The 23,834-nt window shown below is 44.3% G+C and overlaps 1 protein-coding gene across 1 annotated transcript; it reads right to left on the reverse strand.

The window, feature by feature from the left end:
* Nucleotides 1-764: 764 nt before the first annotated feature.
* MANSC1 (MANSC domain containing 1) lies at nt 765-22,719 on the reverse strand. The gene is made up of 4 exons (XM_032159648.2): nt 22,446-22,719; nt 14,875-15,197; nt 9,919-10,059; nt 765-2,338 (listed from the first exon to the last, which is right to left on the reverse strand). The coding sequence occupies exons 2-4, from the start codon at nt 15,095-15,097 to the stop codon at nt 1,422-1,424; spliced, it is 1,281 nt and encodes a 426-aa protein (XP_032015539.1). The 5' UTR covers nt 15,098-15,197; nt 22,446-22,719; the 3' UTR covers nt 765-1,421.
* Nucleotides 22,720-23,834: the final 1,115 nt, after the last annotated feature.

Raw genomic sequence — 23,834 nt, forward strand, 5'->3', positions numbered from 1 at the left:
TTTTTGAGACGGAGTCTGGCTCTGTTGCCCAAGCTGGAGCACAATGGTGCGATCTCGGCTCACTGCAACCTCCGCCGCCTGGATTCAAACTACTCTCCTGTCTCAGCCTCCGGAGTAGCTGGAACTACAGGCGCCCTCCACCACGCCCGGCTAATTTTTTGTATTTTTAGTAGAGGCGGGGTTTCACCATGTTAGCCAGGATGGTCTCGATCTCTTGACCTCGTGATTTGCCCACCTCCGCCTCCCAAAGTGCTGGGATTACAGGCGTGAGCCACCGCGCCCGGCCTGTGCTAATTATTATTTCCAATGTTGTTCTAAATTAAGCTTAGACTGATTGCTGGTCAATTTAGATAATGATAAAAAATAATATTGGTACATTTTTAACTTAGTACAAATTTAGAAAATGTCTCCAATACTTCTTTAAAAAGTTAACTAGAACAGATCCCAAGTGGATTTGGCCATTTATCAGAACTGACTTATCATTGTCTCCACGCAGGCTAACATTCTGCTAGAATTCTCCCAAGCGAAGCTCTTTGCTCACTGATGGGAAAAAGAGGGTTTGTCATTTTAACGTGGAACACATATTTTCAGCACAAAATCATTTTGCTAGTGGAAATAAATGGAAAGTTATCCAGCTGGACATGCTACTTATAAGAACATGACTGAGTAACAAAAGATTTATTCAAATATTTAATTGGAAGGAACTACATCTGGAATAAGTTTTATTGGAATTCATATAAAAAGAAAAGCAAATCCATTAGAAATTGATATAAACAGTTGATTTTATTTGGAACCAAGAATGTGAATGAATTGGAACCTAGATGTCCTAACCTGTTTCTTTGCATAAAAGCCAGTTGATTTTTGAAATTTATATGGCAATTATACTTTATTACCTTAGGTAGATCTTTGTTTTCAGCTAATATTTTAGAGACAGATCACCCAAAATTACCTAATTTGGTTCCCACTTCACTCGTTCTCAAAAACCAAACATAAAGCAGAAGCGGGCCAGGTCTGGTGGCTCACGCCTATAATCCCAGCACTTTGGGAGGCCAAAGCGGGTGGATCACTAGGTCAGGAGTTTGAAACCAGCTTGACCAACATGGTGAAACCCCGTCTCTACTAAAAATACAAAAATTAGCCAGGCGTGGTGGCACATGCCTGTAATCCCAGCTACTTAGGAGGCTGAGGCAGGAGAATCGCTTGAACCCAGGAGATGGAGGTTGCGGTGAGAGCCGAGATCCTGCCACTGCATTTCAGCCTGGGCAACAGAGCAAGACTCTGTCTCCAAAAAAAGGAAAACAGAAGGGGGCATTTTCCTGTCTTCGAAATACAACCTCCTGCTAAGACCAGCAAGTCAGCAGAAACTCACTGCATTTGGGCAGCTGGTTACTAAATGAATTAAGAGACACCGAGTTCCATCCTTAGATGTCCACATAGATCCCATTGATCAAATAATCCAGTCTTGAGTAACGTTTCCTGCGGAGTGATTCTGAGAGGATTCTACCCAGGAGGACGAGGCCTATCACCAGGAACAGGACACCAAAGAGCAGGGACCCGATAAGAAGCCACTTTTCAAAGGGAAGGCCGTACTGATTTTCTGGAACACTGCCCTGGGAGGAACTGCCTGGACTGGCCTCCCTACCTTCCCAGGAAGCAGTTTTATTCGTAGTGGAAGACTCCACATTTGACATAGAAAGTGCAGTAGGGTTATACACATTCCCTGTGTTCGAAGTTAGGTTGGAGATTTCTGTAAACAGTATTGTTTCTAGGCTGCCTTTCAGGTCCGTAGGTGCCAGAACTGCTGTTGTAGCCTTTGCTTGGAGTATAGCCACAGTCCGTGTAAAAACTGTAGAAATGAGGGTCGTGGGAGGCTGAGAAGTGACAGTGGTTACAGGTGGAGCTGTGGTGGCCAGCTGTGGCTGGGAAGTCCCAGAAGTTGTCACTGAAGTATTGGTGGGTAGAAGGGTGGCAGGCTTTGGAGTGGCCGAGGTGGTATGTGGAGAAGCAACTGCCACCGTAGCTGGGAATGCACTCACATTTTCAGGCAGCAGATGAGCTATTTCTTGATCAGAGGAAAAGTGTGAACTCTGAGAATGGCCTTTTTCCTTATAAGTAAGGAGCTGGGCACTTGCTTCATCCATCTTAAATAGTTTCTCCAAGTGATCTGAGGATCCAAACTTCTGAGAAAGTGTGTCTCTCCATGAGATATTGGTGGGCTTTGAATAATCTGTGTGTTGATGGGCTAGGGGAGTAACTGCTTGTGAAAACTGGCCATGTAAGAGAGAATCTTCCTGGGGTAACTCCTGGCTTGGCAAATTTCTGGTCAGAGATGGAAAATCTGAAAATGTATGTAAAATAAAAGGAAGGCTTATATAACTCCAGGCTAAGGTAGGTTAAAAAAATACAAACATAACAGCTTGTTCAAAAGATCCCCAAACTGGTTGGCCATGGTGGCTCACACCTATGATCCCAGCACTTTGGGAGGCTAAGGCAGGAGGATGGTTTGAGACCAGGAGTTCGATTCCAGCCTGGACAACATAGGGAGATCCTGTCTCTTAAACGAAAAAATCTCCAAACCGTTGATACTTGACATTTCATTAAAATGTGTGCAAAATGGAAAAACACAAATTGCTAAATGAGAATCTGATAATGCCGCCTCTCTACCAGATGCTGTGGTTTATTTCTAGCGTGATAGGACAGAAGAGAAGAGAACTGTGTGGAGGAGGACCAGGCAAATTAAGGAAAGGGTGGGAGTTGCACAGCAGAGAAGCCGGAGGGGCTCAGCAGGGCAGCAAGAGGCTTAGGAAGAGGGAAAGGGTTCTCCATCTTCCTAAGGGGCCAAGGCCAGGGAAAATAGTGGGCCAGAAGGTGACCTGAGCAGGAAAGGTTGGCAGGGAGAATGCGGGGGAAGGTGTGGGCTTCTGCAGGACATGCCAACTAAGACCGAGATGACAACTGGGGAGCAAGTAATGATCAGGAGAGATTTCAGTGGGGGCATGGGGCAGGCAAGAAAGGTATGTGGAAGCCGTGGGAAACGAGGCGACAGAGCAGGAGAGAGGGAGCAGAGTCCCTGTGATGTGTCTGTGACAGGGAGGAGGAGGAGGGGCCAGACAGGGTCTGGTCTCCTCTGTGAGCACTGAGGCCACAGCAGCAGCAGAACAACAACAACGACAACAAAAAACCAGAGATGCATCGTTCCAGCACTGTGCTCAGAGGAGGGAGGCCATCTGGGAGATTTCATTTGGATTCTCAAAGATTAGAATTTTGGAGCCAGTTGTCATAGGTCATGAGGATGATGGGACCAATATTTGAAATCATGGTGACCACACTGTAGACATAGAGGGCAGAAAAACCACACAGTCCTGATGCCTGCTGAGGAGAAACCAGCCCCAGATCCTACTCCTGCTCCAAGAAGCTTAGAATTTTTCTCCTGATCACACACCCCATTGATCACAGCTCAAACTGGAAAGGCCTGTTCAAGCAATCAAGTGCAGGGAATGACCAGGTGAACTGCCGTGTAATCACTCTGCTGCTGGGCTAACCATCTCACATTAGAACTGCAGAAAACACAAGGAAAGAAGCAGAGGAAGGTCCTGGCATTTCTCAGTCCACTCACTCCTGCTCTCTTTTCCTGTTTCTTCCTCAATTCACCTCCATGCCAGTTTCCAAACTGGTCCTCAGTCTCCTCTTTCCTACAAACGGATCCAGAGGCAGCTTCGGATTCGTGCCATCTTGCGACTACTCTCTAAGCCTTACCCCTCTGAGAGGTTCTTTGCACTGTCACTTATTCATCCATCTAGGACAGGGCTCAGCAAACTATGGCCTGATGGACGAATCTGGCCTGCCATCTGTCTTTGTATGACTTGCAAGCTAAGAATGATTTTTTTTTTTTTTTTTTTTTTTTTTTTTTTTTTTTTTGTGTGGCTCTGTCGCCCAGGCTGGAGTGCAGTGGTATGATCTCGACTCACTGCAACCTCTGCCTTCCAGATTCAAGCAATTCTCCTGCCTCAGCCTCCTGAATAGCTGGCATTACAGGCACGTGCCACCACACCTGGGTGATTTTTGTATTTTTAGTAGAGATGAGGGTTCACCATGTTGGCCAAGCTGGTCTCGAACTCCTGACCTCAGGTGATCCACCCACTTTGGCCTCTCAAAGTGCTGGGATTACAGGGGTGAGCCACCATGCCTGGCCAGTTTTTACATTTCTTTTAATAGCTGAAAAATAATCAAAAGAATATTGTGTGACACAGGAAAAGTATACAAAATTCAAATTTCTGTATTTCAAAACCTAAAGTATTGGTGTGAAAAGCCTAAAATACTATTTGGCCCTTGGCAGAAAAAGTTGGTGGATATCTGCTCTAGGATATAGTATTCTACTCTAAAATAGAATTTGGGTCAAATGAAATATATTTGAAAATATATTTTATTATTTTCTTGAGACAGGGTCTTGCTGTGTCACCCAGACTGGAGTTCAGTGGCACAAACACAGCTCACTGCAGCCTCAACCTCCTGGGTTCAAGCGATCCTTCCACCTCAGCCTCTTGAGCAGCTGGGACCACAGTGCCATGCCACCATGCCCAGCTATTTTTTGTATTTTTTGTAGAGACAGAATTTTGCCATGTTGCCCAGGCTGGTCTTGAACTCCTGGAATCAAGCAATCCGCACACCTCGGCCTCCCAAAGTGCTGGAATTACAGGTGTGAGCCATCATACTTGGCCTATTCATTTTAAAGTTAAAAAAGAAAAAGACTGTTTAAGTAAACACTCTGTGATGTGTGTGAAATCAGAACTTAAATATGGTCATTGACAAGAATGGCCAAAACAGCTGTTTTCTTTCTCAAGCATGGAAGCTCATAAATAAAGTGAAGCTAGGGCCAGTCCCACTTCTTGATAAGATTCCTCTGTTGGCAGAGGTCCTAGAACCACACAGGGATCCTCCACACCTGCTCCATTCGCCTCACCCACTCATGTTTGCCATTGGGGCATGGTGCTTCCTCTCAGTCACGCAGAGATGAGCCACAAAGGGGGCTGCAAAGCAGCTCTGCGCCCTTAACCCCTCTTTGGAGTTTTATTTTCAAACGACTTCACTGAGTTGAAAAATGAGAGACTGACTATTACTGGGACCCCAGCTGAGCAAACAGACTCCCAATTTATTCTATGTCTGAATTCTCCTATTCTTCCAGTCCTTGGTAAAAATGACATGCCATGAAGCTGCCAACAACAACAATAAAAGAATACCAAACTGCAATGGCTTTAGAGAATGAACAGAATCCACTGTCATCTTTCAAACTCTTGGTCTGTAAATATTAGTCAATGGGATATAGGAAATAGAGGCTGGGCACAGTAGCTCATGCCTGTAATCCCAGCACTTTGAGAGGCTGAGGCAGGATGATTGCTTGAAGCCAGGAGTTTGAGACCAGCCTGGGCAACATACTGAGACAACCCCCATTGCTACAAAACATTTTTAAAAAATTAGCCTGGCATGGTGGTGCATTATCTGTAGTTCCAAATACTCGGGAGGCTGAATGGAAAGGACTGCTTGAGCTCAGGAGGTGGAGGCTGCAGTGAGCCATGATCGCACCACTGCACTGCAGCCTGGGCAACAGAGTGAGACACTGCCACAAAAAAAAAAAAAAGAGAGAGAGAAAAGAAAAATAGAGTTCTTCCAGAAACAAACCACCAAACAGATAATCTGTATTTAATTTCACTCCAGGCAGGAGGCAGATAATTCATTTTTAATGGGGTAATATGAATTCATCAACATGGACAGATTCATAAACAGAATTACAAGCACAACTTGCACACATCCTGTAGATATAAACAGTCCTTTGCATACTATGTCCGGGGTTGGTGCCACGTTGCCCCTAGGTGTCCATCAACCTGCTCAGGGGCTGGCAACACCCCCTGGTGGCTGCCACAAGAACCGTTTAATTCTAATTTCACTTCATTACCTTCACACTCACCCTAAAAAGATTTATGCACATGCCAAGTTCCCTTTTTTCCCATTTCCATTGGCAAGGATCTTCATCCCATACATGCTCTTTTATATGTGCATTACGAAAGCAACAACACTCCAGAAGTATTAGAAAACAAATTCAGCTGTAATTTCTATCATCATATCCTAACAACAATTATTTACACAATACTCTGTGCTTCATGCTCCTGTTTGAGAGGATGTTTGACACATCAGGTTTCCCTGGCACATGAACAAAACTCAGACACAGCCTCAGCTAGGGGGCAAAGCAGTGTCAACACGCAGGCACCCTGGGCAGTATCATTCCCCGAATCACCTCATACTTAATGCAGTCAGGAGAGAACCCTAGATTCCACTCCACCTAGATTCCATTCCACAACCCTAAAACTACTCAAGTTTCCCCCAGTGCAGCAAATGGTGTCACCACTCATCTGGATGCTCAAGGCAAAAACTAGGACTTGGCCTTGATGGTTCTTTTTTTCGGGTCCCCCAGACCTATACCACCAGCAGGTCCTGTCAACTCTACTTCGGAACAGCCCATATGTCCACTACTCTCTCCATCTTGCCTGCCACTCCCTGTTTCTTCACCCAGATCTCACCTGCGCCTCCTAACCAGTCTTTCCATTTCCACTTTGCTGCTGTGTCACTGTCCATTCCCAAAAGGGCAGCTATGGTGAGCTTTGAGAAATCACCTTTTTTTTTTTTTCCCCCGAGACAGGGTCTTGCTCTGTCATGCAGGCTGGAGTGCAGTGGCGCAATCTCTGCTCACTGCAACCTCTGCCTCCTGGGTTCAAGCAATTCTCCCGCCTCAGCCTCCTGAGTAGCTGGGATTACAGGCACGCACCAGTACACCCGGCTAATTTTTGTATTTTTAGTAGAGATGGGGTTTCACCATGTTGGCCAGGCTGGTCTCGAATTCCTGACCTTGTGATCTGCCCGCCTCAGCCTCCCAAAGTGCTGGGATTACAGACGTGAGTCAGGAGGTCAGGAATTCGAGACCAGCCTGGGCAACATGGTGAGACCATCTCTACTAAAAATACAAAAATTAGCCAGGCATGGTGATGCTTTCCTGTAGTCCTAGCTACTCAGGAGGCTGAGGGAGGAGAATCACTTGAACCTGGGAGGCAGAGGTGGCATTGAACTGACATTGCACCACTGAACTCCAGCCTGGGTGAAAGAGTGAGACTCCATCTCAAAAAAATAAAAATAAAACTCCCAAAAGCTTCCCACGACACACCTAAAAACTCCCGGCCAGGCACGGAGTTTTCTCAGCACTTTGAGAGGCTGAGGTGGGTGGATTATCCGATGTCAGGAGTTCGAGACCAGCCTGGCCATGTGGTGAAACCATGTCTCTACTAAAAATACAAAAATTAGCCAGGTGTGGTGGCATATGCCCCTCCTAAGGCAGAGGTTGCAGGGAGCTGAGATCACGCCACTGCACTCCACCCTGGGCAACAGAGTGAGACTCTGTCTCAAAAACAACAACAACAACAACAACAAACAAAAAAACTCCCTCCTATGACTTACAAGGTGTTATGTGATCTGGCCCTCCCTGCCGTTTTGCGTATCACTCTCTGCATATTTCACAATGAGTCAACCAGCTGGGATTGGAGTGTTGGTTTTTCAAACACTCCAAACCATTCTGCCTGAGGACCTTGGACTTGGAAGGTCTTCCCCCGATCTCACATCGGGCTCCTCCCGGTTCAGATCTCAGTTTAGGGGTTACATCTTTACTTACTGATTGTCTATTATACCATCCTGTCTCAATTCTGTGCATAGCACTTGTGACTATATTTTTCTTGATTATTTATTTATTATGGTTATTGTCTCTCTCCCCTAAAACATAAGTTCCAGAAAGGAGAACCTTGTTTTCCTATTTTTTTTTTTTTGAGACAGTGTCTCACTCTGTCACCTAGGCTAGAGTGTAGTGGCACGAACACAGCTCACTGCAGCTTTGACCTCCTGGGCTCAAGGAATTCTCCTACCTTGGCCTCCCAAGTAGCTGGGACTACAACCTCATGCCACCATGCCCGGCTAATTTTTTTAATTTTTTGTGGAGATGAGGTCTCATCATGTTGCCCAGGCTGGTCTCGAACTCTTGAGCTCAAGTGATCCTCTCACCTCCCAGAGTGCTGGAATTACAGGCATGAGCTACCGCACTTGGCCAGAACCTTGTTTTTCATGTTTAGTGTTATTTCCTTAGGGCATAGAAAGTACTTGGCACATAGAAGATGCTAAATAATATTTCTTACTTATTGAATAAATGAACAAGTAGAATATTAAAAATCAAGAGTATGATGATAACTTTCTAAAACTTAAGTAAAAGAAAAATTGAAGCCGGGTACAGTGGCTCACGCCTGTAATCCCAGCACTTTGGGAAGCCAAGGAGGGTGGATTACCTGAGGTTAGGAGTTGAGACCAGCCTGGCCCACATGGTGAAACCCCGTCTCCACTAAAAATACACACACACACACACACAAAATAGCTGGGCATGGTAGTGGGTGCCTGTAACCCCAGCTACTTGGGAGGCTGAGGCATGAGAATTGCTTGAACTCAGGAGGTGGTGGTTGCAGTGAGCTGAGATAGCGCCACTGCACTCAGCCTGGGCGACAGAGTGACTCTGTCTCAAAAAACAATAACGCTCACGCCTGTAATCCCAGCACTTTGGGAGGCCGAGGTGGGCGGATCACGAGGTCAGGAGATCGAGACTATCCTGGCTAACACGGTGAAACCCCGTCTCTACTAAAAATACAAAAAATTAGCCGGGCGTGGTGGCGGGCGCCTGTAGTCCCAGCTACTCGGGAGGATGAGGCAGGAGAATGGCATGAACCCAGGAGGCGGAGCTTGCAGTGAGCCGAGATCAGGCCACTGCACTCCAGCCTGGGCGACAGAGCAAGACTCTGTCTCAAAAAAAAAAAAAAAAAAAATTAGCCGGGCATGGTGGCAGCTGCCTATAGTCCCAGCTACTCGGGAGGCTGAGGTGGGAGAATGGCGTGAACCTGGGAGGCGCAGCTTGCAGTGAGCCGAGATCGCACCACTGCACTCCAGCCTGGACCACAGAGCGAGACTCCGTCTCGGAAAAAACAAACAAACAAACAACAACAACAACAAAAAACCCCACTAAATTCTGTAATCCTGATTTTATGCAAATACTGTCTATGAAGGGTCCGCAAAATTACCTAAGCAACATTATATTTGTTTTCACTTTTTTTATACAGATAATCTCAAAAAAAAAAGAAAAATTGATACTGAAACCATTTCAACTTGAAAAATTAACAGGCCAAAGTCTCAGTAAAACATATCCCAGTAATTAATTTTTTTGCTATTTATTTTCCGTTCTGAATTAATATGTAAGTTCCATGAACATGGAGACTGTACTTCTAGTGTTTTGCACAGAATCTGGCACACGGTAAATATTTAATAAATATTTCTTGAATGAATTTCCTTTCTGGTCTAGACAATAAAATCCAGTGAGTTTGATTTCAGACAAGATTGGGTGCATTCAGGGTGGTATGGCCATAAACAAGTTTGATTTCAGATAATGTCATTATAATGGGAACTTAATAACAAATATACTAGAACTTTCTATATTAACATGAGTCTTCACCCTTTCAAAACAATCACGCTGGAGACCTGTATACTTATTCCAGTGTTGCTGACCTTGTTCTAAAGAGGTGCTTCAAAAATGTTTCATAAAAGGTTTGTGTGCCTTTTATCTCATGAAGGTAAAAACAGAAACAAACCAGAACAAATACTACCATGGCTTTCATTGGAAATCAAATTTTGGTTTAAAAAATTGAATTTCCAAGCATGAGATTTTCTGGTATGTCTCAGTATTTGTGACCCTTTCTGGTAGTTTTATTTAGACTCTTGTAGAAAATCTTTCACGTGAACCAGTCTTAAATTATTCCAATCACAAAAGAAAAAGTGTAACGCTTTTATTACCTCTAATTATCCTGTAACTCATAAGTCCTTTTGCTGGTTTCAATGGGCAGGCTTCCTCACTGGGACAGAAAAATAGGTAGCAGTTGGGTTGTCTAGCTGTTTTTCGAGTGTCGAAGATCATCAAGTTACATGCTTTGTCCCCTGCAATGAAAGGTTTCATAAGCATGATTTTGAAATGAGATTTTCTACAGAGTAGGGCAAGCAGGAAAAACTTCACTTATGATGGGGTCCAACACAAACACCTTTGTTCATTTTGTTCACTTGCTTGCTGACCGCTGAATCATTTCCTTTTCCTTAGTTTAGTCGCTTAAGGCAATTTTAAAAAACATTGGGTTTAGCTTCTTTTTTTTTTTTCACAAGATGGCACCGAAGGCGAAGAAGGAAGCTCCTGTCCCTCCTAAAGTGGAAGCCGAAGCAAAGTCTTTAAAGGCCAAGAGAGCAGTGCGGAAAGGCATCCACAACCACACACACACACACACACACACACACACACAGATCTGCATGTCACTCACCTCCAGCGGCTCAAGACACCACTGTGGCTCCAAAGGCAGCCCAAGTATCCTGGGAAGAGTGCTCCCACACGCTTGACCACTCTGCCGTCATCAAGCCCTGACTACTGATGTGCTATGAAGATAGAAGACAACCACACCCTGGTGTTCACTGTGGATGCCAGGGCCAGCAAGCACCAAAGAGGCTGTGAAGAGGCTCTCTGACACTGATGTGGCCAAGGTCACACCCTGGGCAGGCTTGTTGGAGAGAAGGAGGCATGCGCTCCGCTGGCCCCTGCCCACAATGCTTTGCATGTTTGCTACAAAACTGGGATTAATTTTTTTTTATTTTTATTTTGAGATAATGTCTTGCTCTGTCACTCAGGCTGAAGTGCAAGTGCAGTGGCATGATCTCAGCTCACTGCAACCTCCACCTCCCAGGTTCAAGAGATCCTCCCACCTCAGCCTCCTGAGTAACTGGGACTACAGATGCAAGCCACCACACCTGGATTTTTTTTGTATTTTTTGTAGACATGGAGTCTCTCTATATTGCCCAGGCTAGTCTTGAACTCCTGGGCTCAAGCTGTTTGCCCATGTTGGCCTCCGAAAGTGCTGGGATTACGGGTGTAAGCCACTGCACATGGCCATGTCTTGGATTCTGAAAGCATCTCAGATGCCTATAAAGCCATGAGTGGAGTCAGTAAATTATCATAGATATCGTGGCTCCTTCCACACAGGATCTGAGTAGTATATGGAATACAATATATCCTTTAATTTTTATCTGTACCATTCTTTGTGTTTTTCTTCCAATTTCCCCTTTCTCCTTGTCATGTTTGCTTTTCTGTGTTCCTTCCTTCCTCACTTTTCACTCTTAACTATAATTTCTGGTCTCTTTTCTTTTCTTTTTTGAGTCAGGGTCTTGCTCTGTCAACCAAGCTGCAGTGCATTGGAACAATCATGGCTCACTTCAGCCTTGACCTCCTGGGCTCAAACAATCCTCCCACCTCAGCCTCCCCAGTAGCTGGGACTACAGGCGTGCACCACCATGCCCAGATAATTTTTTGTTTTTTGTAGAGACAGGGTCTCACTATGTTGCCTAGGCTGATCTTGAACTCCTGGGCTCAAGCAATCCATCCCCCTCAACCTCCCAAAGTACTGGGATTACAGGCATGAGCTACTGCACCCAGCCGCTGGCTTCTTTTTCTGTTCCTCTTGTGTCCAACAGAAATTAAACTCTCTATTCATCATGGCCTAGATTTGATTTTGTCCTCCATTTGGTACAGTCTTACATCTTTGGGAGGTCAGCATATCCCTGGTCAGGTTGAAGGTTAAGAGGCACATAGGCTAACTGTTAAAAACACATGCTCTGTCGACCGTCACCACCACTGGTGCTAGTCAGGCAATGGTGAGAGATCAACTCCAACTCTCCAGATGGGAAGGAAGATTTAGTTGGCCTCTGCAGGAGTTTTATCATGTCATATCCCCATTACTCAGATAATAACAGGAGTACGCCTGCTTTTTCTTTTTCTTTTTTTTGAGACGGAGTCTTGCTCTGTCGCCCAGGCTGGAGTGCAGTGGCGTGATCTCGGCTCACTGCAAGCTCCGCCTCCCGGGTTCACGCCATTCTCCTGCCTCAGCCTCCCGAGTAGCTGGGACTACAGGTGTCCGTCACCACGCCTGGCTAATTTTTTTGTATTTTTAATAGAAACTGTGTTAGCCAGGATGGTCTCGATCTCCTGTCCTCGTGATCTGCCTGTCTCGGCCTCCCAAAGTTCTGGGATTACAGGCGTGAGCCACCGCGCCCGGCCAACTCCTCCTTTTTCTTTCTCAACAATGTGATACCAGAAATACCTTTCTTTTTAGCACTTAGGTAAAGGGGAGGTACCGTAAGCCTCAACATCGTATGCAAGATATGGTGCCCATTGTATTATGTGCATTTTTCTAGAGTATCATCAAGTTATCATAGTGCCTTTTGAACCCTCAGTGGTTAAACCATTTCTCAATAAGTGAGGAAAATGTTTGAGATCCATTAACTGAGGTCCCAAGTACCTCTGCTTGTAGTAAGGTAGTAATAGGACTTTGACTTCTAGAATAAAACAGCAAACCCTCATTTCTTAGAATTGAGGAGAAATGCAGGGCTTTGCTGATGCCTGTAAATACCCACACTTACAGTATTCAGTCCTGCTTGCAGGTGATATTTCTATTTCACATACATGTTGATGTCAACATTTAAAGAAAAACTAGAAATTTAAATTAAACTTCTATCATTTCCATAAATTACTTGCATAAAGTGTTCCAAGGCACACTGCTCAATGAGACCATCAAAGAGATTTTTCCTCCTAATACCAAGTACACGGTGTCTTCTCCACACCATTTTGCAGCAATAACTACATATCCTACTATTCAGTTCAATTCTGACACCAACTATCCAGAGTTGGCATCAGACTCCATGGATTATAGGCTCAGTATCACAAGACTGCCCTCATTTCAGAAGCCAGTAGCAAGTATCAGGTCTCCAGGTCACCCACAGTTCTGTCTGACTCGGCTACTACGAATTCAGGGATTCCCACGATTCTACCCCCTCAGAGTTGATAATTTGCAACAACAACTAATAGAACTAAGGAAAATGCTGTATTTACTATTGCAGTTTATAATAAAGGATACAAACGAACAGCCAAAAGAGGCTCCTAGAGTCCCAAGTGCAGGAGACTTTGTCCCTGGGGAACCGGGGTGCATAATTCTCTTGACACTGGGATGTGTTCACCAACTTGGATGCTTCCCCATCATCTAGGGGTTTTTATGATGGTCTCATTTCACACAGGCATGATCAATTAAGTCATGGGCCACTGTGACTGAACTCAATCTCCAGTCCCTCCCCCGAGGTGAAGCCTCACTAGCACAAACTCAAGTATAGTTGAAAGGGGCTGGTTATGAATAACCAAAGACATGCTCCCATCACTTGGGAAATTCCAAGGTTTTTAGGAGTTCTGTGCCAGGAACTGGAGACAAAGATCAAATATGTATCTTTTGAGACAAAGTCCTGCTCTGTCACCCAGGCTGGAGTGCAGTGGTTCGATCAAAGCTCACTGTAGGCTGGGTGTGGTGGTTCACACACTTTGGGAGGCCAGCACTTTGGGAGGCTGAGGTGGGAGGATCGTTTGAGGTCAGGAGTTCAAGACCAGCCTGACCAACATGGTGAAACCACATCTCTACTGAAAATAGTAAAAATTAGCTGGGTGTGGTGGCAAACACCTGTAATCTCAGCTACTCGGGAGGCTGAGGCAGGAGAATCACTTGAACCTGGGAGGCGGAGATTGCAGTGAGCCAAGATTGCACTACTGCACTCCGGCCTGGGCAACAGAGTGAGACTTCATCACAAACAAACAAAAAAATCCACTGCAGCCTCAACCCCCTGGGCTCAAGTGATCCTCCCACCTCAGCCTCCCAGTAGCTGGGACTACACGCGTGCACCAGCATGCCTGGCTAATTTTTTACTTTTTACAGAGAACAGGGTCTTGCTATGTTGTCCAGGCTGGTCTCAAACTCTTGGACTCAAGCAATCCTCCTGCCTTGGCGTCTCAAAGTTCTGGGATTACAGGAATGAGTCACCACGCCCAGCTATTCACCAGCTTTTTCTAGGCTCCTTGATGGCAAGGCCTTGTCCATCTTATTCACTGTTTTCTCTCTAGCAACTACTAAAGTGTTAAGTACTCAATAAATTTAGTTTTTTTCATTTAGAGAACTCGGACAGGGTCCTAAGTAAAATTGAAAACAGGTTTTACTAAGATACACAGTATACTTCTCTTTGCAGTACAAATATTTAAATCCTAAAATATGCAAAGGTCTGGTTCAAACCTATGGGTCTCAGTTTCCTCCTATGTCATGAAAATGGACCAGACTAAATGATTCCCCATCCCATTAGAGTTCTAGAAGCTGTAGTTACCTAGTAGTCAGTGTTTTTTTTTGTTTTTTTTTTTTTTTTTTTGACTTATCCTATGCCACCAGCTCCAAGGAAGGAGATGAAATGGAGGTTTTATGCTTCCAACTTGAAGATCAAATGCTGATTTTCCCAAGAGGTAAGAATTCTATTTTTTGTCTCAACTCCTTTTCTCTGTTTACATTTTCTTTGTAATATCACACTGTATTCCAGTACTCCATGCTGATGGCAGCTAACAATTTCAATAGGATTTTTGTTTTCAATATTCTAGATACTGGTTGGGATATAACACCAGTGATTCTCAACCTCTTGTCTACCCAGTCATCTGAGGGATATATACGTACATTCATCAATAACTTTGACTCAGCTTAGGATAGGGGAGGGCACACTTGTAGAAAATTCTCCAGTGATTTTGTCACTTACATTCATACCCTGTTGAGAATCACTGGTATAAGTTATTCAGCCACATCCCCCAGCTCCTGAAGCCACAAAACACATGGAACAAAGGATTGCCAAGAAACCACTATTTACCTGATATGTTTTTTGTTGAACAGCAAGAATTAATGCAGTCCTCTTGAGTTGAAGTATATATGGGCTCATTGCCTCTGATTCCCTTAGAAAGGGATGACTGGATGTCAATGACAACATCTTCTAGACTCCTGTTGAGGCAATTCTGACTAGCAGACAGCCTTAGTGTCAGCAAGCAAATTATTACCAAAGTGTAAATCAAGCTCCCTTCTCCCCCGAAGAACATTTTAAATTTCAGTTTAGCTTTGGTCTTCAAAGGTCAAGGATAATCCTCCCTCTGGTCTTAGTTTGATTTAAGAAGGCTGCACAGATGATGAGATTTCTCTCTAGAACAAAAATGGAAAATCATCAATGAGTTTTGTTTCTTTAACAAACAAGGGAAGAAACATTTCGTTTCCTTAAAGTCAATGAAAAAGATCCACGTACGATTTAGAGAAGAAACAAGTATTTTTTGTTTCACTTTTAGTAAATTTAAGACAACTTTTCATTAAACGTTTGGCAAAGAACTAATAAGCATAAACAAACATACTACCTCACCAATGCGGAAAAGCTGACAATGCTTATGAAGGAACAGATATAAACAGTAGGCCTGCCTCAGAATTCTACAATCCTTCCCTCTTCTAATTCAGAGCAGAGAGTGCACACATTTCTAGTCACTGATGAAACAGTAGTAATAGGTTTGAGCATATTTCCTTTCTCAGTAACAACAATCAGCATTTTAAAATCATCTACTAGGGGCTAGGTGTGGTGGCTCATGCCTGTAATCCCAGCACTTTGGAAGGCTGAGGTGGGTGGATTGCTTGAGCTCAGGAGTTTGAAACCAGCCTGGGCAACATGGTGAAACCCTGTCTCTACTAAAAATACAAAAAATAAGCTGGATGTGGTGGCGCATGCCTGTGGTCCCCGCTACTTGGGAGGCTGAGGTGGGAGGATCGCTGGAGCCCAGGAAGTTGAGGCTGCAGTGAGCCGTGATTACACCACTGCACTCCAGCCTGGGTGACAAAGCAAGGCCGTGTCTCAAAAAAAACTTAAAAAACAAAAATAGGTGTCAATATATTAGATGGTAGACATCCTGCTAAGGAATTTACCACTCTTTTGAATTGTTATTCTCTTTAATTAATTTATTACCATCTTTAATCTTTATACCAACTGTAATGGCTGATACTGAGTGTCAACTTGATTAAAGGATACAACGTATTGATTCTGGGTGTGTCTGTGAGCATGTTGCCAGAGAAGATTACCATTTGAGTCAGTGGGCTGGGAAAGGCAGACCCACCCTGAACCTGGGCGGGCACAACCAAATCCGCTGCCAGTGCAGTTAGAATATAAGCAGGCAGAAAAATGTGAAAAAGAGAGACTGGCCTAGCCTCCCAGCCTATATCTTTTTTTTTTTTTTTTTTTTTTTTTGAGACAGAGTCTCACTGTCACCAGGCTGTAATGCAGTGGCACAGTCTCGGCTCATTGTAACCTCCACCTCCTGGGTTCAAGTGATTCTCCTGCCTCGGCCTCCCGAGTAGCTGGGACTACAGATGCATGCCACCACGCCCGGCTAATTTTTTGTACTTTTAGTAGAGATGGGGTTTCACTGTGTTGGCCAGGATGGTCTCGACCTCCTGACCATGATCCGCCTGCCTCGGCCTCCCAAAATGCTGGGATTACAGGCGTGAGCCACCACGCCCAGCCCCAGCCTATATCTTTCTCCTGAGCTGCATGCTTCCTGCCTTCAAACATCAGACTCCAAGTTCTTCAGTTTTGAAACTCCTTGCTCCTCAGCCTGCAGATGGCCTATTGTGATCATGTGAGTTAATACTTAATAAACTCATATATATATATATATATATTCCATTAGTTCTGCCCTTCTAGAGAACCCTAATACAACAACCTTGCAAAAAAGCTATTATTGGCTGGGTGCAGTGGCTCATGCCTGTAATCCCAGCACTTTGGGAGGTCGAGTTGCGTGGGCAGATCACCTGAGGTCAGGAGTTCGAGACCAGCCTGGCCAATGTGGTGAAACCCCATCTCTACTAAAAATACAAAAATTAGTTGGGTGTGATGGCGAGCAGCTGTAATCCCAGCTACTTAGGAGGTTGAGGCAGGAGAATCGCTCGAACATGGGAGGTGGAGGTTGCAGCGAGCCATGATTGCGCCACTGCACACAGCCTGGGTGACAAGAGCAAAACTCCGTCTCAAAAAAAAAAAAGCTATTATTTTCCTCATTTTATAATGAAGAAACTGAGACAGTCTTTCCTATTGCTGCTTCTCCTTAAGAAGTATCAAACCAGAGTTAGAAAACTCTAATAATCTAATTCTAGAAATTAGCCAGTCAGCAGGAGGAATACTCTGGCTCAGTTAAAGGAAAGTTTAGGGGCAGGTTTTCTTTTTGACAGCCTTAAAAATACAAAAGTCACACTATGTATAACGCCAACTCTATTGAGATGCTGGTTCTTTTAGGAAAAATAAATGTTAAACTGGCAAGACAACACAAGAAATTATCCTTACCTATCAACCTCCACATTTCCATTTAACATTTCATTAAACATTTTGTTGAATACAAATTCTTTGCTGAATGATAGCTTAGAGCAGAATTACTACTCCTTTAACCTTTGTTTATTAACCCCTTTGACAGTCTGAGAAAGCTCAGGATCTCTTTTGTGAGACATATTTAAAAATGCATAAAATGGAATATGTAGGATTCCAAAGGAAGCCAGTTATATTGAAATATAATTATCAAAATAGATTTTAGAATGTCCCTACAAAATCCTGGTGAAAGAAATCAAAGAGGAGCTAATAAACAGAGAGATATAACATGTTCATGGATACGAAAACTTTATTTTGCTAAGATATCAGTGCTTCCTGGCCGGGCGCGGTGGCTCAAGCCTGTAATCCCAGCACTTTGGGAGGCCGAGGCGGGCGGATTATGAGGTCAGGAGATCGCGACCATCCTGGCTAACACGGTGAAACCCCGTCTCTACTAAAAATACAAAAAATTAGCCAGGCGTGGTGGTGGGCGCCTGTAGTCCCAGCTACTCAGGAGGCTGAGGCAGGAGAATGGCGTGAACCCCAGAGGCGGAGCTTGCAGTGAGCCGAGATCGCACCACTGCACTGCAGCCTGGGTGACAGAACGAGACTCCGTCTCAAAAAAGAAAAAAAAAGATATCAGTGCTTCTCAACTTGAGCTACAGATTAAATACAGTCTTTTTTTTTTTTTTTCTGGAGACAGAGTCTGGCTCTGTCCCCCAGGCTGGAGTGTAGTGGCACCATCTCGGCTCACTGCAAGCTCCGCCTCCCGGGTTCACGTCATTCTCCTGCCTCAGCCTCCCGAGTAGCTGGGACTACAGGCGGCCGCCACCATGCCCTGCTAATTTTTTTGTATTTTTAATAGAGACAGGGTTTCACTATGTTGGCCAGGATGGTCTCGAACTCCTGACCTCGTGATCCGCCCACCTCAGCTTCCCAAAGTGCTAGGATTACAGGCTTGAGCCACCACGCCTGGCCTAAGTACAGTCTTAATCAAAAGCCCCCAAAGTTATTTTTTGGGTATCAACCAACTGATTTTAAAATTTACATGGAAATGCAGAAAAGACCAAGAACAGTCCAGAATACTAAAGAACAAAGTTGGAAGACTGATACTACCTGACTTCAACACTTACTGTAAAGCTACAATAATCAAAAAAGTATGGTATTAGAAAAAGAATAGACAAATAGATCAATGGAATGGAATAGTAAACCCAGAAATAGACCCTCACAAAGAGAGTCAACTGATCTTTGACAAAGGAGCAAAGGGGATTCAATGGAGAAAGGACAGTCTTTTCCAAAAATGGTACTGGAACAACTGGATATTCATTTGCTAAAATGAATAAATAAATCAATCGAGCCACATACTTTATACCTTTTGCAAAATTTAGCTCTAAATGGATCACAGACCTAAATGTAAAATATAAAACTGTAAAATTTCTAGAAAATAACAGAAGAAAATCCTTGTGACCTTAGATTAGGTGATGAGTTTTTAAATACAATACCAAGAGCACACTCCATGAAAGAAAAGTTTGATGTTGGACTTCATTAAATTAAAAAACTTCTGCTCTACAAAAGATACTGGTTTTTTTTTGTTTTTTTTTTTTTGTGACAGAGTCTCGCTCTGTCACCCAGGCTGGAGTGCAGTGGCGCAATCTCGGCTCACTGCAAGCTCTGCCTCCCGGGTTCACGCCATTCTCCTGCCTCAGCCTCTCCGAGTAGCTGGGACTACAGGCGCCCGCCACCACGCCCGGCTAATTTTTTTGTATTTTTAGTAGAGACGGGGTTTCACTGTGGTCTCGATCTCCTGACCTCGTGATCCGCCCGCCTCGGCCTCCCAAAGTGCTGGGATTACAAGCGTGAGCCACCGCGCCCGGCCAAAAGATACTGTTAAAGAGAATGAAAAGATAAACCGCAGACTTGGAGGAAATATTTGAGGTGTTTTTTTTGGAGAAAATATTTGTGAAACACACATCTGATAAAGCAGATAGCCTTTCTGGCACCAGGGACCAGTTTCATGGAAGACAATTTTTCCATGGACAGGGTTGTGGGGGGTATGGTTCAAGATGATTCAAGTGTATTGTATTTATTGTGCACTTAATTTCTATTATTACATTATAATATATAATGAAATAATTATACAACTCATCATAATGTAGAATTAGTGGCAGCCCTGAGCTTGTCTTCCTGCAACTAGATGGTACCATCTGGGGGTGATGGGAGACAGTGACAGATCATCAGGCATTAGATTCTCATAAGGAGTGTGCAGCCTAGATCCCTCACATGTGCAGTTCACAATAGGGTTTGTGTGCCGATGAGAATCTAAGGCCACCTCTGATCTGACAGGAGGTGGAGCTCAGACGGTAATGCAAGCAATGGGGAGTGGCTGTAAATACAGATGAAACTTTGCTCTCTGGCCCACTGCTCACCTCCTGCTGTGTGGCCCATTTCCTAATAGGTACTGGTCAGTGGCCCAGGGGTTGGGGAACCCTGTGATAAAGGACTGGTATCCAAAATATACAAAGAACTCAAGTCAGCACTAAGAAAACAAACTCAGTGGACAAAAGATCTGAGCAGACACCTTGCCAAAGAAGATATACAGATGACAAATAAGCATATGAAAAGGTATCTAACATCATATGTATTAGGGGATTGCAAATTCAAACAAGATACCACTACCCACCTATGAGAATGGCTAAAATCCGAATAATGGACAATACCAAATACAAGGACACGGAGCAACAGAAATTCTCGCCTGGGCGTGGTGGCTCACACCTGTAATCCCAGCACTTTGGGAGGCCAAGGTGGGCAGATCACTTGAGGTCAGGAGTTCGAGATCAGCCTGACCAACATGGTGAAACCCCGTCTCTACTAAAAAAAAAATACAAAAATTAGCCAGATGCGGTGGCAGGTGCCTGTAATCCCAACTACTTGGGAGGCTGAGACAGAAGAATTGCTTGAACCCAGGACGTGGAGGTTGCAGTGAGCTGAGACCATGCCACTGCACTCCAGCCTGGGCAACAGAGTGAGACCCTATCTCAAAAAAAAAAAAAAAAAAGAAATTCTCATTCATTGATTCATTGCTGTTGGGGAATGCAAAATGGTACAGCCACTTTGGGAGAAGTTTGGCAGTTTCTTACCAAGCTAAATGTAGCCTTACCATACAATTCAGCAATTGTCCTCCTATGTATTCACTCAAATGAATTGAAAACTTACGTCCACACAAAAATCTGCACTAGAATATTTATAGTAGCTTTATTCATAATTGCCAAAAACTAAAAGCAACCAAGATGCCCATCAATAGATGAATAAACAAAATGAGATATATCCATACATTGGAATATTATTCAGTAATAAAAATAAATGAACTATCAAGCCATAAAAAGACATGGAGGAATCTTAACTGCATATTCCTAAGTCAAAGAAGCCAGTCTGAACAGATAAGAATCTAACTATATGACATTCTAAAAAAGGCAAACTACATCAGCAGTAAGGTCAGTGGTCACCAGGAGAACAGGAGTGGGAGGACGAATCGGTGGAGTGCAAGGGATATTTGGGGCATTGAGACTATTCTGTATACTACTGTAATGGAGGATGCATGTTATTGAACATCTGTCAAAACCCATAGAAATGGAAAACACACAGAGTGAACATTATGTGAACTATGGACTTTTAGTTTTAAAAAATGGTAAAACCAAAAAAAAAAAAAACAAAAAACACCAGAAACAAACCAGTATATGGTAATAAAACACAAGTCTAATAACTTTCTTGCTGTTTGTCAAAATTCTGTATACAGTAAAATAGTAACATTTATTGCTTCTAAAATGCCAGTTTCTATGCTAAGCACTTTATATATATCATGTCATTTAATCATTACAGATCCCATTATTATCCTCATTTTAGTTAAAACTTATGAAAAGTTGTGGGACATAATATGTGCTTCTTTATTAACCTATTAACAAGTGGTCATCTAATAACTGCCATAATTTTGACATGGTATTGAGTATAGATAATATTTTGAAATATGTGCAACAAGTCGTGATATAAAAATATCGGCAATATTTACAGGGGGCAAATCATAGCTACTGCTAATACTACTGTGGCTTTTGCCTACATTCCATTTCAGAAGTCGGTGAAATAATAATTTTTTCCACTCAAGTTCACAGACATCCTGAATTCTATCCATGGATACCTTATCATGGACTCCCCAGGTTAATAATTCTGGCCAAGGTACTTAATATGCTGCCATATTTTGCAAGCCTCTAGGGAATCAAGAGAAAACCAGGCAAATACTTTCTTTTGAATGGATTCTAATGTAGCCTCTTTTCAAGCTTTTGCAAAGAAACCTGAACTATGTAAGGAGATGGGGCAGGAGTTGTTTTCAGTATGCAGCACTGAGAGAAGGTTTAAGAGTTTTATAACATTAAAGAGGCTCAGCAATATTAGGTTAGTGACGTTTTCTAATCCATTATTATTTAGGCTTTAAGGGCCTGAAGTCGAGTTGAATCTTGTTGAAAGACGAGGGAAAAGGACACAGGCGGGTGAGAAAGGCTGCCCTGAGTTTTAACGTCTGCATACAAGAGTCGCTAAAACTTACTCACACATAATTAGTTCAAATATTGGAAATCATCTTACTCACAGCACACTATAATTTACCAAGATGCTTATAACTGTATACACACACACACTCTACGGAGAATTAGACAATTAGCAGTTTCAATAATGAATACAGAGACAACTACAAGAAAACAGGGAACATTTTCACTTCCTTTGAGGAAATGCATGTTGCCTACTGAGCTATTCTTCTGCCTCTCCTGATGTCAACGCAGAGAGCCAGAGCCATTTATGGCAGATGCCTTGAGCCCGCCTAGAGGTACCCTTTGGAATACTGCAGCGACTCAAGGATCCTGGTCAGCCCTTATTGGCCCCAGCTGGTCCTTCGGATGCTCGCGTGTGGGTGAAGGAGCCTCGGCCCCCGGAAAGGAGGGGACCGACTCTCTCCGCAGGTAGCGACGTCGCCTGCGGCCGGTCGGGGGTGGGTATTGGGGAGACCCCTTTACCTGGCGTCGAGAGGACCCCGGGGCCCCTGGGCCCCTGCTGCCCTCCAGGTGCGAGGACAGCTCTGTCGCGCCCGCGGGAAGGACCGGCGAATCCGCGCGGGGGTCTCGGCGGGGACCGCAGGGGATGCTCCGCAGCTCCCGCACCGGCCTGGCGGGTTTTGTGGTTAGCAAGTTCCTGCTTCCGTCGCAGCGACGGAAAGTTTACCGCGGGGGAAGGGCACGTTCCTGCCCTGCAACCCGGAGCTGCTTCCCGGCAACATTAGCGTGTCCCACCCCGCGGAGGCTCCGGGCTCCCGGCCCCAGCGCTGAGCCCCGCAGAGAGGTGGCGCCCCCCGCGCCCCGCGCTCCCCCCCAGCTCAGCCACACCGCTGACTCCCGGCTGGGCGCGCTGCGAGGGGGAGTGCGTGCCTCCCTGCTGGTGGCCCGAGGGTCTGCAGGTGAGCCTTGCCTCGCGGAGGCCGGAGCCCGCGCAAATTAAAATAAATGCACATGGGGAAAACGTCCAACAGTACAAAAATAGACACAGTGACAAGTCTACCCCTCACCCCCGTGCCCCAGTCTCCTAGTCTCCCTCCGCAGAGGCAACCACTGAGAGCAGTTTTTTGATGTGCAAGGGCTTATAGCGCATCCTATTGGGGGCATAGTTCTGAGAATCCTCTTTCCATAATTGGAGGATGGAGTCCTCAATTAAAGATGGCAATTCTTGAGTTAAATATTGTCTGCAAGACAAACTTCAGGGAAGGTATTTGGCTTTCTGCAGGATTTATTGTTTGTAGATAGGATAATAATGGTGAAAATGCTGGTGTCTGTAACATATATTAAAACTGTATCCCTAACACTTAGCATGGTGCCTGGTACACATAGGCGCTCAGTAAATATTTAACTAAAATATTTTTGTTGACTGAATGAATGGAAAAGAACTGCATAGGGCATAGGTTGTGGAAGTTTCTAAATTACTGCTGGCCCCATCTCCACCTCCATAAACACACACACAAATGCAACATTACTAAACCATTGACACTTAGTTTGCCATATGGTCTAACCTTTAACAGTATCTTCACCTCTGTTTTGAAAGAGCTTGCAGACCTGAAGCGCTACGCAATTGCAAGTAAGTCCAGGCCTGTACAGCCAACAGCTACACACTCTAGTCTCAACCAATAACTACAGGAGGATTAGGTTGACTGAGAATGCTTGTGAACAAAGGTCCATTGTGTGAAACTAACTCTACTTGTAACCAAAGGATGACTCTTGAATTACAATGTTGCTAAATCTAGGTTTGAAAGAGTTACCAAAGAAAAGTAAACTCCAGAGTAATTTCCCATTGCAGTGATTTTCCTGATGCAACAAGGGACTGATCTGCAAGTGTGTTTTATCTCTACAGATGATACA

This window comes from Hylobates moloch, unplaced genomic scaffold (genome assembly GCF_009828535.3).
Source record: "Hylobates moloch isolate HMO894 unplaced genomic scaffold, HMol_V3 SCAFFOLD_8, whole genome shotgun sequence".
Taxonomy (NCBI): domain Eukaryota; kingdom Metazoa; phylum Chordata; class Mammalia; order Primates; family Hylobatidae; genus Hylobates; species Hylobates moloch.